Below are 19389 nucleotides of genomic sequence, written 5' to 3'. Positions count from 1 at the left end.
GAACCGTAATTAATATTAAATGTTAGTGATGACTTATAAATTAGCTAAACTATAGCTATATTAACTAATTAATTAATATATATTTACTTATTCGCGTAATTTTTCCAATCAATATTCATGTTTCTAATGGGCCAAACATGAGCTAAAGATACTAGACAGACTAGAGCTGACCCCAAATGCAGAACTTGAAAACTCCAATGAAACACTTTATACAAGTAAATGGTAATGTACCCTAATCATTGCTTGTATAAATCATACTCCCTTTAAAATGTCATTTAATATTGTGAGTTTAAACATGATACGTGGAAAGTTGAAATTAAAAAATTGCTAAAAAGGAAAAGAATCATTTTTTTAAATAGACTAAAAAAGAAAATAGGTCAAACAAATTGAAACGGAGACGGAGGAAGTAAAACTTATATTTTTTTATGCTATCACAATTACTAGTCAAACAAGAGCTTTCTTAGTTGATGTTTAAATTACAATTTGATCAAATTATGCTCTAAAGAAGAAGGAAAAAGAAAACTTGTTGGGAAATATTCGTGTGCTCTCCAAATAAGTGATTCATTCTTTACTTGTGTAATTGGGGTGGATATAGAGTGTGCAAATCAAACTAATAAAGGGAAACATTTTACCCCTCCGTTCATTATTACTTTTCATATTTAACTTGACATAACATAATTTTTTTGGAAACAATAAATAAAAATAAAATGACAAATTTGCTATATCACTTATATTTATTATAAGTCATCTTAATATTGGATAGTAATTAGTACTATTTCATAGTAAGAATAAAATAGATATAAAATGATAAATTATCTCTTGATTTTTTCAAATTAGACATTTATTATTAGTTCAATGAACTATGAAGAAATAAAAAATGGACTGAGGCGAGTGATATTCTTATACTCCCTCCGTTAACTTTTACATGTCCACTATTCCAAAAATAAGTTTTTACTTCTACTTGTCACTTCTAACATATCAAGATTTTTTTTTTCTATTTTACTCTCAATATTAATTATTTAATTCTCAAATTATTTTTGAAGACATAAGACTATACATAAATAAATATGGTATTGTGATAAAATATTCATATTGATTATTATAGTTTAAGGAATGCACAAAATTTACCGTGGACAAATAAAAATAAATGAAGAGAGTACTTTCTAAATAATGAGTCCATATTAACTCATGCTTCCCACGCATTAAATAAGGAAAATTTCCTCAGAGTCATGACCGACTACTAGGGCTGTACAGGGCAAATCGATAAATCGCACCAAACCGACAAACCGAATCAAACCGGAAAAAAAACCCGACTAGTGATTTGGTTTGACTTGGTTTGGTGTTTGGAAAAAAAATCCGACCATTATAGGGTTGGTTTGGTTTTAACTAAAAAAAGTCAAACCGAACCCAAACCGACTCGATTATAGATATACTATTTTAAAATTATGTTATACATAAAAATATTTATTAAAATGTAATTTATAAATATTTTTAAAAAATTTTTTATAATTTTTTTTCTTTCTTACTTTTAGATTTGGACTTGAGAAGTCCATCTAAATAATATACAAAAAAAGCTCATCTTATAAAGTTATATTATAAAGTTAAAACTTCAAACAGTGTTCTGCCTCCATCTTATATGTTGATATTTTGTACTAGAACTCTTTTTAAGAAGCACTGCTCTGTGCTTTTTATTAGATACTATGAAAAACCCGAGAAATCCGAAAAAACCCGAAAACCCGAAAACCCGAAAACCCGAAAAAATCCGAGAAAAATTGATATCGAAAAATCCGACTTTTATTGATTTGGTTTGGTTTATAGATTTAATAATCCGACACAAATGGTTTGGTTTGATTTGTAAAAAATCTGAACCAACCTGATTCATGTACACCCCTACCGACTACTATAATCTAATTTAATTTAAGGAAGAGAGTTGAACCAGTTGCTAAATTAAATGAGAGTATCAAATGGATAGGACATCTTCAAAATATAATAAAATTCTAAAGAAAATGACAGCACAAATAAGTTTGTCTTTGCCCTAAAGACAGCTTTGCAAATTATGCTCCAAGGACATTGTAAAATTTTTAATAAATTTTTGAATATTAATTTAACACCCAATTTTTAGGAATGAGGAGCCCTTTTCCAACCTTTATGGACAATTAAATATATTCTCAACATGTCCTTGCTTTTAAAGTTTTGTAGGGATGGTGATGCGGAGGAACGAGCAAACAGAGGAGTTTTTTTTTAAGAAAAAATTAATTAGTAGGCATTTGGTAATAAATTTTAAATATTTTTCACTCTACAAATTTATAAAGTTTGAATTAAAGATGGAATTGTGTTTGAAATAATATTTATGATTGAATGTACTTAAATATAACTTTAAAAATGAAAAAGTGAGTCGATAAATAAATTATAAATTAGAATAGTTCATGGAAAAATTATTTCAGAAAAAAAAATGAATATTTTTTTATGGACAAATGGTCTTTAATGAAAGTACCAACTTGCATTTATTCAATACAAAAATATAAAATATCTATTAGTCAATTTGTTGAATCATTAATTGAGGAGTGATGTTGGATTAGAAGAGTCAAATATTTGTACGGCAATCCTGCTTATTTCAGCCGTTAAATTTGTAATATATACACTTAATAATAATCTATCCAATGAGAGAGTTTTGGATGGAATCTTTCAATTAGAGAACTAATTAAAAATGGGGTTTTAGAAAATTCAAATATATTGCTGTACTCTATATTTGGGAGCTGATGTCAGGTAAAATAATAAGAAAACAAATTGGATGAGCTGTTTACAAAAACTAATTCCTATTAAATCTTGGAATTTTCTTTCAGTGAGGGAAGAAAATCTACATGAAAATGAAGAAATTAGTTTTTAATTGGACGAGACATCGTCCAAATTAAATTGTGAAAGGCCAAAATATCTAAGAAGAATTTTAGACTTTTACTATCATAAATGATTTTGATATTTAATTTCAAGTTTTAGTAATAAAATCTCATCTCTCTAATAAAATTATTCATCGCAAAATTAACTCTAGAAATGGATTAACTTTTGGACATATATGTCGTGTGAACTTGCTCATAGCCTCAGATTATCGATCTTAAACTCTAATAAGTATGATTATATAGTTGTGGTAAGAGTAAATCATAGGTTAAATCGTCAACATAAAGTTGATCAATTTATAATGATTGCCCGTAGTATTAAATGCAACAAAAGTCCAAAAAAGGGAAAAGTAGGAAGAAAAAGTGAAGCAAGAAAAGTCAAAAAAGAGGTAAAAGGAGGATAACTGTCTTTTCTTTACACGTGCGGCCATTCTTTACGCATTTTTATTACAAAAAAACGCGTATCGCCTTCTTTTTATGCATTTTCTTTCGGGCCTCTTGTCCTCATTTATTATCATTCATAAAAATTCATTCAAAAAAAATAATAAAAATACAAAAAGAGTTATACACCAACATAAATATTATAATCTTAAGTGTCCTCTTTAGCAGTTGTTTTTTTTATAAAAGAGAGGTGTTTATTATTGTTTTTTCTCTTTGTATTTGAGAATAGTGTACTCTCATATTATCATAAGAAAATCTTTCTGCCCCGTGGTTTTTCCCCTCTATCTGTTTGAAGGGTTTTCACGTAAAATTCTCGTATTTAATTTATTTTCATTATTTATCATATCAAACTTTAGTTGTGGTGCTTCTTACCCCCAACATTAAACATAAATTATAATTATTATTTACTTATATAATATAAATATAGATGAGATTAAAATAGAACGACATGATAAGTGAGATACTAATTATAATTTGTTTGCAGGTATACTCAAATAGGTGTAAAAAAAAATCAATCAATTTCGTATTTTCACTCTTTTCATATGTGCCATATAATCAAAATTGTAAGTGTGGCTCTATACTATGAATATGAGACAAACTTGGTTCATGAAATTAATTTCATTACGTGAAATGAAGTTATCTCATATTTATTGACACTATGAATATATTTTCTAATAGTATGTGAGAAATTCTCTTCATTATTATTACAACGTTCACATTTCAGTGATTCAATAATCACTTTTTAATAATATAAGTATTACAACAACAAAAAAGTTCTTGTTTTTAGGAAATACAAAGTTTTCATAGATTAGTCTATATCCTATCATTTAAGGCACCATTAGACGCTAATTTATATGTTGATTTGATCTAAATTTTGTTATTGTTTGTTTGTTCCATTTGAAGTGAGATAAACAATATATATATATAAGGTGAAATCCATCGGTGGCCCCCTACAATTGACATCAACTTTCACTTAGATACCTAAACCAGAAGATGTTCATTTTAGACACCTCAAGTAAGGGTCGAATGTGTTATCTTGACATTTTTTTGACAATCACCAAAATATATTAGGTGTGTGTAATATATTCGCCTGACGTGTCAAAAACAGCGAATTAAATAAAGACACGTGACATATATATAAAATAATTATCAAATAATGACCAATAATTTGATGACACGTGACATTTTTTTTATTCAAAAAAAATAAAAATTAACAATTATTAACCCACCCACCCTGTCGTCATCTTCTCCAACCCCACCCCACCAGATCTTCTTCTCCTCCAACACCCACCCAACACTATCCATATCATCTAAAGAGGAAAATATAGAGCTATAATGGAAACAAAAATATAAATCAAATTGGGTCAAAAAATCCGACGAACCTCCATTTTTTCCGGCAAGATTAATACAAATCTAAATACTCACTAATTAACCCCCACAACCACACCCTATCAGTGGTCTTCCAACACCACCACCCCGCCGTCTTCTTTCCCAAAATTGATATGCTTCGTTGTTCGAGTTTTTTTTTCTCTAAAGATGGTTAAGTCGCCGGAAAATCTTGACAGAAATCCGGGCATAAAATATAAACTTAAGAATTTAAAAGTAACAAGAACTAGTGAGCACAATCACTTTCCGTTTGATGCAAAGCTGATGGATACATGTAACAATATTAAAAAATGATGAAGAAGAAGAACAAAAAAAAAATTAAAAAAAAAACAGCTTCTACGCGCCTCAGAAAGGTGAAAAACACGCGAGGTGACATCTGTGTAAAAAATGTTAAGATGACACATTCGACCCTTACTTGAGGTGTCTAAAATGAGCATCTCCTGATTTAAGTGTATAAATGAAAGTTGGTGTCAACTTTAGGGGCCACCGATGGATTCCCCTTATACAAACAGAAGGAAATACAATGATAATCTGTTTTCATCCGAATTTGTTTTAAATTATTGTTGTTGTTGCAGTGTTATGTTTTAACTTTTTCTAAGAAAATAGTAATTAATACGTAAAATATATTATATTAGAGTACATTTTCTGCCGTATAAATTTGTAAATTAAACTTGGGAAGAAAATCTTTGTTCAAACTGGACTTCAAATGTATAAAATTCTCAGATTCCCTTCTTTCCCTTTTGGATAGAGGAACTTTACAATGAAAATAATTACACAAAGTCACCACATTTAGTTGGGAAATAAGTTATTTTGAAATAAATATTATAACACTATAATCCTATGATAACAAATTTCAAAATAAATTATTCTATAATTTTATTTCAATTAAATATTAGATAAACTAATTCTAAAATTAATCTTAAAATTAGTTATTTTTCATCTTTAGTACCAAACGAGTCCAAAAGGTTAAAAAAAAAAAAGAAGAGGAGAAAATGATGATAATAAATCTGCGACATAGACACGTGTTTGTTGATTGTTGATTTATTCATTGCTGAAGCAACTAATTATAGGATGACATAAATTAAACAATGGAAGAATCTTTGGACCAACTCCTTGGATCTCTGAAACTGAAATGTGTAGTTATTTATTTCAATTTTTATAATATACTATCCTATATCCTATGAAAAAGGTGCACATATATAGGAAACGAATCTTGTCGGTTGGCAATTGTAAATATTAAAACATATTTTGGAGGTTTGGACTTTAGATTAGTTAATTTTTTTAAAAATAAAATTAAAATTTCGAGAGTTGAAGCTAATCATGTTTAAGAAGTAGATATAAGACAAATTAGAATATTTAATTTGTTTAGAAATTAATTTCGTTTCGTTTTCAAGACAATCATTTTGTGAAGTAATCCCTACTGTTCCTTGGTTACTTGTGTATATAAAATTACAAGGTCTCACTTTTGTTAATAAAAAAATTTGAGTTCTTATTTTGTTTGAAATTAAAGATTCTTTTGAAAGTATTAGTGCATGTATTTTAACCTATTGCAATATGAAATATACAATCTCTCTATCTCGTAAGCCTCCATTTATAAAATTACACTATGATATTGTTATTGTTATTGTTGCAATATGTAATATGTTTTTATCTTTTAGGCTATTAAGTCATATAGACGCACCTTGGAGTCTAAGGGGTTCAAGCTGAGTAGGACCAAGACAGAGTACCTAGAGTGCAAGTTCAGTGAAACAACGCAAGAGGTTGGCGTGGAAGTTAGGCTCGGGGACCAATAGAAGTAGTTTTAAGTACCTTGGTTCTATCATGCAAGACAGCGGAGAGATCAACGAGGATGTCACACACCGTATTGGGGCAGGATGGATGAAATGGAGGCTCGCCTCCGGTGTGTTATGTGACAAGAAGGTGCCACCACAACTTAAGGGCAAGTTCTACAAAGTGGTCGTTAGACCAGCTATGTTATATGGGGCGGAGTGTTGGCCAGTTAAGGTCTCCCACGTGCAAAAGATGAAGGTTGCCGAGATGAGAATGTTGAGATGGATGTGTGGGCATACCAGGAGTGACAAGATTAGAAATGAGGCTATTCGAGAAAAGGTAGGAGTGGCCTCGGTGGAGGACAAGATGCGGGAAACGCGACTAAGATGGTTTGGACATGTGAAGAGGAGAGCCCCAGATGCACCAGTGCGGAGATGTGAGAGGCTGACCATGGATGGTTTCAGAAGAGGTAGGGGTAGGCCGAAGAAATATTGGGGAGAGGTGATCAGACAGGACATGGCGCATTTACGACTTACCGAGGACATGACCCTAGATAGGAGGGTGTGGAGGACACAAATTAGGGTAGAAGGCTAGTACATAGTGGTTTTATTCTCCCTTATTCGTAGGCGTATTAACACACTATGATTTCTTGTACTCTGATGTATGTTATTTATGGTATTTATGTTATTATCCAATAATAATACCTACTGTTTTGTGCTTTGATTATACTATTGTTTGGACCGTTTCTGTCATCTACTTATCTACTTATTTACTCTATTATTCTTGTCTGACCTTTTTCTATGTTTTTATTGAGCCGAGGGTCTTTCGGAAACAGCCGTCCTACATTGGTAGGAGTCAGGTCTGCGTACACTCTACCCTCCCCAGACCCCACGATGTGGGATTGCACTGGGTTGTTGTTGTTGTTGTAGGCTATTAAGTCATATTCTTTTATAGATAGGTAAGTACGACATACAATTAGTTAAAGGATCTGATTCTGTTTTTTTTTTTTTTAACTACGAGCATAAAAGTAAAAACTTATTTGTAATACACAAACTACATGCATGAAATATTCACTGTAAGCATTTTGGGGGGAAAAAATTCTAGTTAGTTTTGTAGTAAAGCTCCAACATATATGTCTAAATAGCACTTAACCCAATCTCTATGGCCCAAGATTATTGTTTGGCCTTAACTAATATTAGCGCTGATAAACGGTTAATAGGAATGAAAAGAAAGATGGTAGAACAAAGAGAAAAAATATGCAATGCTGGAGAGAGCTAATTAATGATCAGGGCGTGTCAAAGAGAAGGATCAACTAACTTTTAGGCTAACAAGTTTAGTATTAGAAGAGATGTCTATGACACTTTAAGTGAATATAAGGTCAGAATGTTAAATAGAAAGTGAAGAGCTCTATAAAGTATGCAGATTTGAGCAACTAAATTGAAACCAGATCATTCAACTCGTTATTTAATTTGCACCCTCCTAGATGCAATCGTATAGGAAGCTACCCCACGGTCAAACTGACCATTTCCTGTTGCTTGGCTTGGAATCAAACTAGCCTATCATGCCCTTTCTTCTTTCTTATATGGACCCATATTCCTATGTTTTTTCAATGTTTACTGTATTGTTGGGATTCCTATTCTGACTTGATGTGGTATGGCGTGAACTTATAATCATGGAATCGATTGAATCATTAGATTATAAGTTTATAATCTTAATCCATTCTTATTTTAAGCGGAACATAGCTACAAATTAAATTCCTTAATTCCACTGGCATAATACAAATTTACAAAGTACACACATTTTTAAGTTCGATGATGACATAACATAAGAAGGACAAATCATTGAGATATGTTAAAAAGAGGATAATTAAATATATGACTTGGGTATGATCGGTAACAAATATGATATTAGTGCCTAATGCTCCCTCGTAATGGCAGTGGAACAAACTTTAGTGAGGACACTAAGTCCTTTGAGGGAGGTGGGGAGTGTGATACCTGTGATGAAAGGATGGGCTGACGAAGGGAGATATAAAAAGAAGCTAGGTATGTCAAGCTTTTGGGCTAGCGATTTAGGTGAATCAAAAGTTAAATGGCTTTATAAATGCATAACATAAGTTCATATGATACACATAATAACGTAGTCGGAGAATTAAATCTTTAAAATTTATTAAACTAAAGTAAACAATATACGTCATGAAATTAAACTTATTGATAGAATAAATTTTTTTGACTCGAATTAGAACTAGCTAGTCGGTCAAGTAACTTTCAAATTTTTTTTAAAAAGGAAAATAGTGTGAAGGTAAATTAAAATAGAGACGTAGAGCAAAGAGGAAGTTAAAGAGTTAGATATTAGAAAGGTGGATTGATAGGAAGTAATAATATAATATGTTAGTATTGTGTGAAGAAGACATATTAGTATTAAAAAACAAGAAAAAGAAAGTAGGGGTCAAGAGTGAAGGCAGGCAGTTGAGGGCGCGGAGACATGTTGTAATGGCCTTTCCAAAGAATGAGGGGTAAAATGTCTGTGGCTCACAGGAAATGCCTGGGCTTCTTCCTTTTTTGCCTCTCCAACCCTGCAGTAGCCAATAGTGGGCCACTTGTTCCTTCATCTTTTCTTTTGAGTCGCATGGCATGTATTTGCAATCTGGAAAAATCTACTGTTGTCCCCTCACCGTTTATTCTATTTCTTTTCTTATAATTGAGGACAAGGAAATGGAGAAATGGGCAAGGGATTATAAGGTAAGAATTAATTTTTTATCGATGAGGCGAAAGTTTAGTAGACAATTAAATTAAAGGAGTTATTAAGATTATTTGACAGGAATTCGTATAATTAGAAATATAATACTTCATGAGTTTCACAAATCAAGGGAAAAACAAGTTTTATAACTCATTACATCAATCTTTTTACAAAATATCAGTAAAACGATACATAAAATTAGTAAATAAAATACATGAGTTCTTTTTCGTGCACAGGCAATTTATGATATATAAGTCTTTTAATTGGTAGAATCAGATAGATAAATATATTTTATTATTTTATGAGATTATTTTATTTTATTTTTTTATATAGAATAATTTATCTCACCATTTATACTAAAATGATATGATAAAATAATTTGAGATTAAATAATATTTATTATTAAATACAAAATAAAATAATTTAATAAAATATTTTTTAAAAAATTATTCTTATCTCATCAATCAAAACCCTAAAAATTGTTAGTATGATTTGTCTAAGAGGGTTATTCATAGATAATTTATTACGTTGTAAATTTGATGTATATGGTTTATATTTACCATCTCTTTCTTCTTATTCTTTGACTTTTATTCTATCACACAACCAATGTAGTTTCATTAGCTAGTTCAACTTTTAATAATTTATTTTGATTGCATATTAGATATTTTTGCCTTTATATTTAAATCATCAGTTATAGTCACAAAACAGATGGAGAAAGAGACAAATTATAATAAGAAAATAAAAAGTAATGCTAACTGCATGACTTTAATTACTTTTCCCATTTTCTTTGAGTATATAAAATTAGAGTAAAATATTTGATGGGGAAATATCTACAGTAAAATATATTTAATAACAACATTTAAGAAAGGTAAATATCTTTAAAGTCTTCTCAATTGATAATACTTATATATATATAGAGAGAAAGAGATATCTAGATTAAGAACTTCATTGTGTTATTATGGCTTCATTTCTTGCAAAATATATTGTTTTGTAGTCAACTTTTGGCTTGATAAGATATTTTATATCCAAGTTTTGATAATACAATTTTTTTTATAAATTATTTAAAATAAATTATCAAAATGAGAAAAATCTTAGTTAAATCCTTATTCATGATGCCCAAACAAAAAAAAGATTAATAATATAATAATATGTTTTTTTTATATTACGAAAAAATTATGTTTATAAAAGGTTGGAGAAAAATCTAAATCATGAATAAAGCCAAATACAAATACCATTTTCATCTTAGATACATGTATCTTATGTGATTCACACGTATCTGAAATACACAGGCTCTCTCACTCGCCTCCCTCCTATCTCGCTCACCTCTCTCCTCTCTCGGTCGCCTCTCTCCCTATGTGTTTGTATTTTAGAGTGTATTTGGTAGCAAAAATACATGTATCAAGGTGTATCTGACTTGAAATCTGATATTAAATTATTAGTTAGTGAGAAAATATATAATAATTTCAAACTATAAGGAGAATTAGTAAATATGGTAGAAATATTTGTTTAATTAGATAGTTTTTCCATTAAAATATGAGTTAAAAATGTATTAATTTAAATCATAAAAAAAAAACCTTATGGCAGTCTAATTACAGCACTATTGAATAAAGAGCAAAAATGGAGTTTTAAAGTTGAGAGGGAATAAATATACGTTACTATATATATACATTGATTTGGTAAAAATCTCTTACAAGAAGACTCGTGTCCATAACGTTACTATAATCCCATGATGAATACATCCATTCTGTCATGATTAATATTACAACCTTTTAACATCATACATGTACTAGTAGAGAATACAACATTTCTTCCCTAAAGAATTAACTTTGTAGGAAGAGCTAGAAAACTTTTATACCTAAAGTTGAAAAAGAAAATGGGGTTGATAAACGAAATACAATAATATGTACAACTGAAAACAAAAAAGAATTTATTACTGCAGAGAGATATTGTTGTCTTATCATTCATCATCGAAATTAGAAGACCAATAAGGAATCCTTAATGTCATATCCCATCTTCTCCAAGTTTGGATTAATAGCAAATTGAATCATAGGAGGTGGTCCACAAGCCAATGCCAGTGTTGTATGAGATGGTTCAGGTATATGTTCTCTCAGAATTGCTTCTGTAACAAAGCCAGTGCTGTACTTCCATCCTTCTTTGATTGATTCTTGAACAACATACCAAACTTTAACTCTTTCTGGTATTTGCTCTGCCCATGCATCAAGTTCCTCCTTGAGTAATATGTCATCCTCTGTTCTATTGGCATACACCACGTACATTTCCGTGTCGTCTTCTGGATCTTTAAGGATTGCCTGCATCACTTGATACACTGGAGTTATACCTGTACCACCAGCTATCATGGCCAACTTCTTGGCAAACTTTTGTTTGCCATTGACTAAGAAATTACCTTTTCCTTGGTATTCAATGTGACCTAATGGACCTTTCACGTCGAGAAACGCTCCTATTGGGAGGGAATCAAGATACTGTGACATTTGTCCTCCATTAGGGAATTTTGGGTGAATTCCTTTGAAGTATATTTTCACAACCAACTCGAAGAACCCCACCTCATCGACTGTGCTAGTAGGCGTGTAGGCACGCATACAGAGCTTGTCATCAATTGTGGCACAGAGGAATATGTGTTTGCCAACAGGCAAGCCTAAGACTTGATCCTCAGAGGGTAATGCAAATTTGAATTTCCTAACATCAGGGGAGATGGATTGCTTGTCGACGAGTTTGCAAGGGATTTTCTCCCTTGGAATGAGAGCTACACTCCTTGTTGGTGCTTGAACAAGTTCCTTAATAGGTGCTAGGAAACTACTGATGGAAGAGGATCCGTGGACAGAACTATTCGGAGAGGAATCAGAAGTGTAGCCAGTAGTTATGAGTTCACCAATCCTAAAGTCCTCCAAAAGCTTCTTAGCCTTATCAGAATGAATTGCATCAAATTCCTCAGTGCAATCAGTGCCAGCATTGATGAGGATGCTGTCAACACCACCAGGATGGTCTTTCAAGAAACGTGTGGCATCGTAGATATGGCCATGAACTATGATCCAAGCAGAGTCGGAAGAGTTGTGCTTCCTCACCTCGGACATAGAATACATCTTTGAAGCTGTGTTCATGAATGGTGTTGAGATACTCTTCTTTAGTGTTGGAGGAGCCTCTGCTGATATCTCCAAGTGCCTCTCCTTCGCCATCCATCCACCCGATTGGTTTCCAGGTTGTGTTGGGTGCTCAAACACTATACCAATCTCTCCCTTGTGAGGCTTGCACACATTCATCTTCACTCGGAACCAGCAATTGTTCATCATTCCCTGAACATTGCAACATCACATAAAATTAGAAAAAATGGGATTACTACTGTCAGCATATACAAATTAAATTAACTTATAATTTACGACTTTTAGAGTATACAAAAAAATCTTAAGCTAGTGTCATAAAAGTGGGATCCTGTTTTAATGACATATCTTGGATGAATTGAACTGGCAAGTGGCATTCACATGCAATTCATGTGCTTACGTAATAAGAATTTTCATGGTTTGGTACGTCTGTGGCTTCAATTGATCTATGGACCACACACCGCAAATAAAAAAAAAGAAGCTAAAACTATAACCAATGATAAGTTTTTGTTTCTAGTTTTTTGTTTTGGCATGTGAAATCATGTGCTCTGTCAATCTGCATACTGTAAAGTAATCATAAAAAAGTTGAAAAGGACCGAAAATTCTTTTCCTTAAGGACTAGTTACATATATTGTCAAAAAATTACCCCCTTTCAAGAAGGAATAGTGAAAAATAGTTAGTAAGTTACATAACTTTACGGGATTAATTCATATAAGTAGTAAAAAGATGAGGTAAAGGATATGTGAATTTACCATGACGTTCCAAATGAGCTTCTCGGGTTGAGTATTGAGGGTCTCGTCGATAGCTCGTACAGCAATTTCCTTGGCACTGAGCAAGTCGAGCACCTCAACCTCGAGTGACCAAAAGCACCAACACCAGTACTTGCCATACTTTGTTGGCTTCTCTGGGTGATCTAGTGTGCATACACTCCATGTCTCTCCTCCATCCAAGGTCACTTCTACCCGAGTTACTTTTTTACCTCCACCTGTTAATTACACAATCAACATCTCATCAATTTAATTGCTAATTAATTTGGAGTCTGAAATTTTTTAATCAATTAATAATGTAACACTTTGCCCACTTAAATTTGAATCAAAATTACAACAAGTAATTGACCAGCTCTATAGTGGAATGGAAGTTAGGCACGTAGTTTTGAAAAAAAAAGAAAAACAAAAGAAGAAAGGTCCTAGACTTGGTTAAAATAATATTGACTAGATCCATATAAAGTGACCACTTGAAAGTTTTCTAATTGCATATGAACACAATATATTATAATATATATACAAGGTTGTTGAGGCTGCCGAAGATGCAGGAACTAAAGCATCCAAAAAGATTCTGTCTTTTTAGGCAAAATGAATTTCTTTATATTAATATTATCAGAGACCGACTCTTCAGAACTAGGAAAGCTCCCCAGGTTTTTTGTCTAAACCATTAAATAAATCCAACCATATTGTCCTTTTCTTGCTTTTCTGTTTCACAATAAGCAAACAAGCTGATGACACCATCAAAAGCTCATGCATCTCACGCCTATTTCTCCTTTTACTTATTCCAATATATGTTACTTTAATTTGTCTACCAATTATTATTCACAATTTGTAACTTATATAAAAGAAGAATTAAATATATCGATCACCTTTAAATCATATTATTCGTCTTTTAAGGGTTTTTAAAAAAAGATATTTACACAGTAATAATCTAATACTACGTGTCAAATATTGTGATACATATCCAATTCTAAAAGCTGTATCACAAATACGAGACAGAGGCTGAGGTAATACGTCAGGAGTAGGACGGATACGATAAACTTCGACCATACTAAGAAAATTCAGCAAATTGGAGAGCTAACTGAGATGAAAATTTAAGATAACTAACCAGAATAAGCATAGCCCCTCAACGTGTAAGGTCGCTGAGTAGTCCACGCGTTGATAGGCAAAATTTCTTCATGGCATGGCGTCGTAATTACAGAGTTTATGTTGAGCTCATTGATGATGTACTCTGGCTTGTACCACCATGCTGAAAACGTAACCAAACACTTTTATTTGAATATATACAGTAACATATTTGAATTTACTTTAATTCATAAATTTTCTATCTGTGTAGTAAATACTCCTTATTATGCGTACCTTCAGAGTTTGCCAGTTCAGCATCAACGTGCGGAGGGAGAACTCTATTATCCTTGTAATGATAATAGCTCTCCGATTCTTGTGTAGTGACCACAATCCTCTTTAACCATTTCACCATTCTTCCACCAATGAATCCTGGAATTATCATCCTTACAGGAAACCCATGGTCCGGAGTCAACATTTCTCCATTCTGCATGTAAGCTACAATAATATCTCTAGACGGATCCATAGCAAATTCCTTCTTAATACTCGTACCGTACTTTGAACCTCCACCTCCTGGCAACATATCCGAACCTTCGAAACAAATGTTAAGCGCTCCTTTTTTCTTACTCTGAACACCGCACCGTTTCAACAAGGCGCGGAGGGGTATTCCGCGCCATACAGTAGTTGAAACAGCCGCGGCACCCCAGTTGAAACCAATTGTTTGCTTAACCATGTTCTGTTCTTTCCTTCGATTGCCAGCGCATACAAGCGTAACAGGCAATTCTCGTGATGGGAATTCGTTAACCAACTGGTCCATTGTGAACTTCATTGGGCGTTTCACTAAGCCCGTGACTTCCACGGTCCAGTCAGCCCACGAGGCCTTAGGAACCGGTCCGTGGTTGCGAACGTAATGGAGTGGAACCGGGGTGATAAAACCGTGATGCATAAGGCGAGCCAAAGGCGGTTCAGAGTTAAATGGATGTTTGCCAGTGAGACGAATCAAGGAAAAGTTTCTTTCGATCCAATTATCAGCGGTTCCTTCATCTCTAGTGTCGTGAATGGATGGTTCTAATTCTGTTTTTCCTTTTTTGATCATTTGAAGGTATTCATTTTTTTCGTCATCATCATCCTCATCTTCACTAGACGAGTAATCAAGGTAAATGGGGGGATTTTGTTTCTTTTGGAAAGGGAGTTCGTGGTTGGATGATGGAAAGTTGCAACCACGAACCGGGGAATCAGACCGTGGCTTGAAATTAGTACGGCCAACGCCTGATAAACCAGGTTCAAGGTGACTGAACTGCCTGTTTTCAACAGATGCTGCCATTGACTAATAACAAACAATGGAGTAATTTGGAAAAGAAAAAAACAAAAAAGAGATAGAAGAGAGATTTCTTTTTTCTTCTCTCTATTAAGATTAGATTTGGTTGTTTCTTATTTGGTTTGGGAACGAATTTTGTGAGTAAGGGAGTTGTGCTTTATATAGAAACGTTAGGGACTCTCTCAACCCCCCATATTACTACACATAAGTAGGACCCAAAATAATCGACACCCAAATTGAATTTTGATTACAAAAATTTGTGATATCATCAGAAAAAATAAATTAAAAAAACTAGTCTATGGTTTACACTTTTAACGCGGGCTGAGGTCAGTAAGAAAAAGGAAATGGCTTAAATATATGCAGCTGTTGGTTAGGGCTAACAGCTGTGTCTTATTATTTTTTTTTTTTTTTGCCGTGGTTTTGAATCACAATAAACATTACTTAACGGCTCCACTACCATCACACACTAAAATTGTCCGGTTAAAAGTGCCAAGTAGAAAGATTGGGGGAATGATACTCATGACCTTTATATGTAAAATGGATAATAAATAAACGTGTTATTTAATTTTGAATGAGTTGAAATTTAAATTTGTATTGAATTGAATAAGTAGACACATAACAAGCTTAGTAAGATTTGACTGTACATAAGCAATTAAATTGAAATCGTCAAATAAAAATCATATTCAGGTATATCAATTGAAATACGTCATAGTTTGAGTATTTATTACTTTCACCATTTCAAAATAAGCGAATTATTGGATCTTTTTTTCATAGTGAAAAATAAGTGAATTGTTCAAAGAAATTTCTTCCACTTTCGCACCTCATTTATATTTTCTAGGTGATAATTTTAAAAGAGTGAATTGTTATATTTATGATTTTACTTTAAATTATTTATTTTCAAAAATAATTTGAGAATAACTAAAAGGACAAAATTAAAAATGGTGTTTAATTTATGTCCTAAATTATTTTTCTTAATAGATGTATATTATCTCAATAATTTACTTATTTTAAAATGAAATAAATAAATAAAATTTAAATTTAAGAGGCTATAGTAAGTCGAACATAATATAACAATTTTGTCAGCAAGCACATTCAAAAGTTTTCTTGAACAAACTGTGTTATTTAAAAATAAACGACAAAACGAAAAGAAGTTACATTCCTGTTTCATAGCAGGCAGGGTCATATCACATGTGTATAGCTCTTAAAATGTGGAATACATATCACTTAATTAAAAGATACAAAATTTATCGCCGCTCATTTTTGTACCGAACTATACATACTCTACTAAGGAGAGCAAGTATGTCATCGTCTTTAACACGAAATCTCATATTCAAATTTTTAGAAACGGAATCTCGTTCGATAGAGAACCTTTAAGTTGTAAAGTATTTTTTTTTATAAGAATCGAAAATAGTTGGACCACAAAATGAATATGGGAGACGGGTTGGGAATCAAAGGAAAAAAAAAACTAAGTTATGCTAAACTTTTTCATCCTAATAAATTAAATTATTTGGCGTAAACATGAGCTGCCAATAAGTTTTCCCCTCACTTTAACTGCTTAATCTTTTTTTTTTATTAGAAAATTGGTACCAATTTATTTTTTATTTTTTCATTTAGTGATCGATGAAATCTGATTAATTTTACTTTGTATCAAATAGAATCCACTGGAGAATAACATTTTCTACCAAAAAGAATTTTAGTATTCAAAGATCCAAAACAAAATCCCCTAATCAAGAAACGAACAACCCCGTCATTCATTGGGGTGGCAGCTAGTACCAACCTTTTCATTAGCACTGAAACATAGTTATTGGTGCAATTTCAAAAAAGTCAAAACTGCCGAAAATTGTTCTTGGTTATGACATGTTTTGTTTGAATAATATTTACTCAATATAATAAAAATTATAATTTCCTACCTTTCCTTTCAATTTTAAAATATCATTTTCTCAATGAGATTTTTCCCTTGTCAATCAAATTTTAAATATACGTTGATGGTCCTTGGAGGATTGCAATTATACAATTTTCATTTCAACTAGCCATTTTTGTGTAAAGACTTTTTCATTTTTTATTTACTTGTTCATTCATACATATATACTTTCACGGCTAATTATATATATATATGTCATCAATAATTATTTATCCATAGGGAATAGTAGTAGTATTGTTTTTCTTTAACCCTACAAAATATCTAGCCCTCAAAACTTGGAAAAGACTTTATCTATTTTGAATTAAGAAATGTTTTTTCATGTGTTAATTACTACTCCCTCCATTTTTATTTACTTGTCAATAATTATTTCTTAACAGCTTGTTTGGATGATTGTTACATATTGTATTATATTTTTACCTCTATTTTATTTTATTGTATTATATCGTTAATTCTATAATTAGATACCGATGACAAGTCTCATTTTGTGAAATGATCGATTTGATCATGCCACTTTTAAAGCAGTGACTTCGCATGATATAGTATTCATGACAATTCATTTACTATTTTGTTTTTAAATTTTTGTTCAATATCTATGTTGTAGTATTTTTCCTACAACACGTTACACGTACATGACACAAATTAAATTAATTGGATAAGTAAATACCCAACAGCGAATGATCATCTCCCCCCAAAAAATCTTTTTATATCAAAATAAGCGTCATTTTAACAAAAAAAAATATATTTTGTCACCTTAAAAATTTAAGATAATAATTATTATATTTTATAAACTATATATTGTATTTATTAATTTTCTAATAGACATAATATTTGGGACAGAAAATGATTACATTTGTAAATAAAGATATAGGGTTCAACTCTTGTCAATTCTTACTTTACCAATCACAAGCTTGTCTTATGTCCAAAAAAACAAAAACAAAAAAGAGAAGAATTTACAACGTTTCGTTTATTATATATATTATTCAACTAGTTGACATTATTTATGAGCGCAGCCTCCCTGACTGATGAAATTGCTGTATAGATTAATTAGGTTAGGGTGGACTTTTTGTTACACGAAAGTTAATAATGGTAAATTTTGAGTGATTGATAAATTAAAAAATATGAAATATATATTATAATTTGATATGATCAAATAACCTATATTTATACAAGAAGAGATGAACAATTTTTTAATATCAAAGAGAACAAAATTATCAAGAGAATAAATTATATCCATATACCAATATGACACTTATTTTATCTTTATACCAAATATAGTTCACTATTTCCTACACGACACGTACTTCTTTTGTTTTATTTTACATGATTTTTATATTAAAAATAAATATTTTATTTTATTTATTCATTTTAGCAAATTAAAAGAATTTTTTTTCTTCTCATACTACATATATTAAATAACAATATAAAGTAGTACTAGTCAAGTTTAAAGTTTCAAAATATCATTAATAAGATTAGCTTAGTAAAATACACATCTAACATTCTTTTATTATCAAAATTATTAGTTAGAGAAACTATTTTTCAACCAATATCAAATTTATTCTCTCAATTTTATGAATTTATTTATTTGACATGATCTAATATTTTGAGTTTAATTTTGTAGATTTGGTAAATTCGACTATGTCATGCTTATATTTTACAATAGCATATGGTAAATAGATTCTATACGGTGTGATTATATTAAAACAAAAATAACTTTTAGCCACAATAAATATACATATTAACAAAGAGTGCTAAATTCTTTATTGTCATTAGTTAATTGTCATTAGATCTAGTGTCATTATAGGCTTTAAAGACATTTACAGAGAGTGTTAAAATGTAATTATCATTAGTAATTACCTCTAAGAAATATATATATAGCAACAATTAAGTTATTGCTATTAATTAATTATCGCTAAAAATTATTTTTGGTGTAGTGTTACTTTATACAAATTCATTTGCTTTTATCATATACGGTGTGCAACATCAATCA

At 31.2% G+C, this 19389-nt stretch overlaps 1 protein-coding gene across 1 annotated transcript; it reads right to left on the bottom strand.

The window, feature by feature from the left end:
- Window positions 1-10896: 10896 nt before the first annotated feature.
- Window positions 10897-15619, bottom strand: LOC129902062 (nitrate reductase [NADH]). Its single transcript, XM_055977088.1, has 4 exons — window positions 14461-15619; window positions 14210-14350; window positions 13090-13322; window positions 10897-12532 (listed from the first exon to the last, which is right to left on the bottom strand). The coding sequence occupies exons 1-4, from the start codon at window positions 15485-15487 to the stop codon at window positions 11198-11200; spliced, it is 2736 nt and encodes a 911-aa protein (XP_055833063.1). The 5' UTR covers window positions 15488-15619; the 3' UTR covers window positions 10897-11197.
- Between the last annotated feature and the right edge of the window lie 3770 nt (window positions 15620-19389).

The sequence above is a fragment of the Solanum dulcamara genome, chromosome 9 (genome assembly GCF_947179165.1).
Source record: "Solanum dulcamara chromosome 9, daSolDulc1.2, whole genome shotgun sequence".
Taxonomy (NCBI): Eukaryota; Viridiplantae; Streptophyta; class Magnoliopsida; order Solanales; family Solanaceae; genus Solanum; species Solanum dulcamara.
The sequence above is the reverse complement of the archived record's forward strand: the minus strand, read 5'-3'. Positions and strand labels throughout refer to the sequence as shown.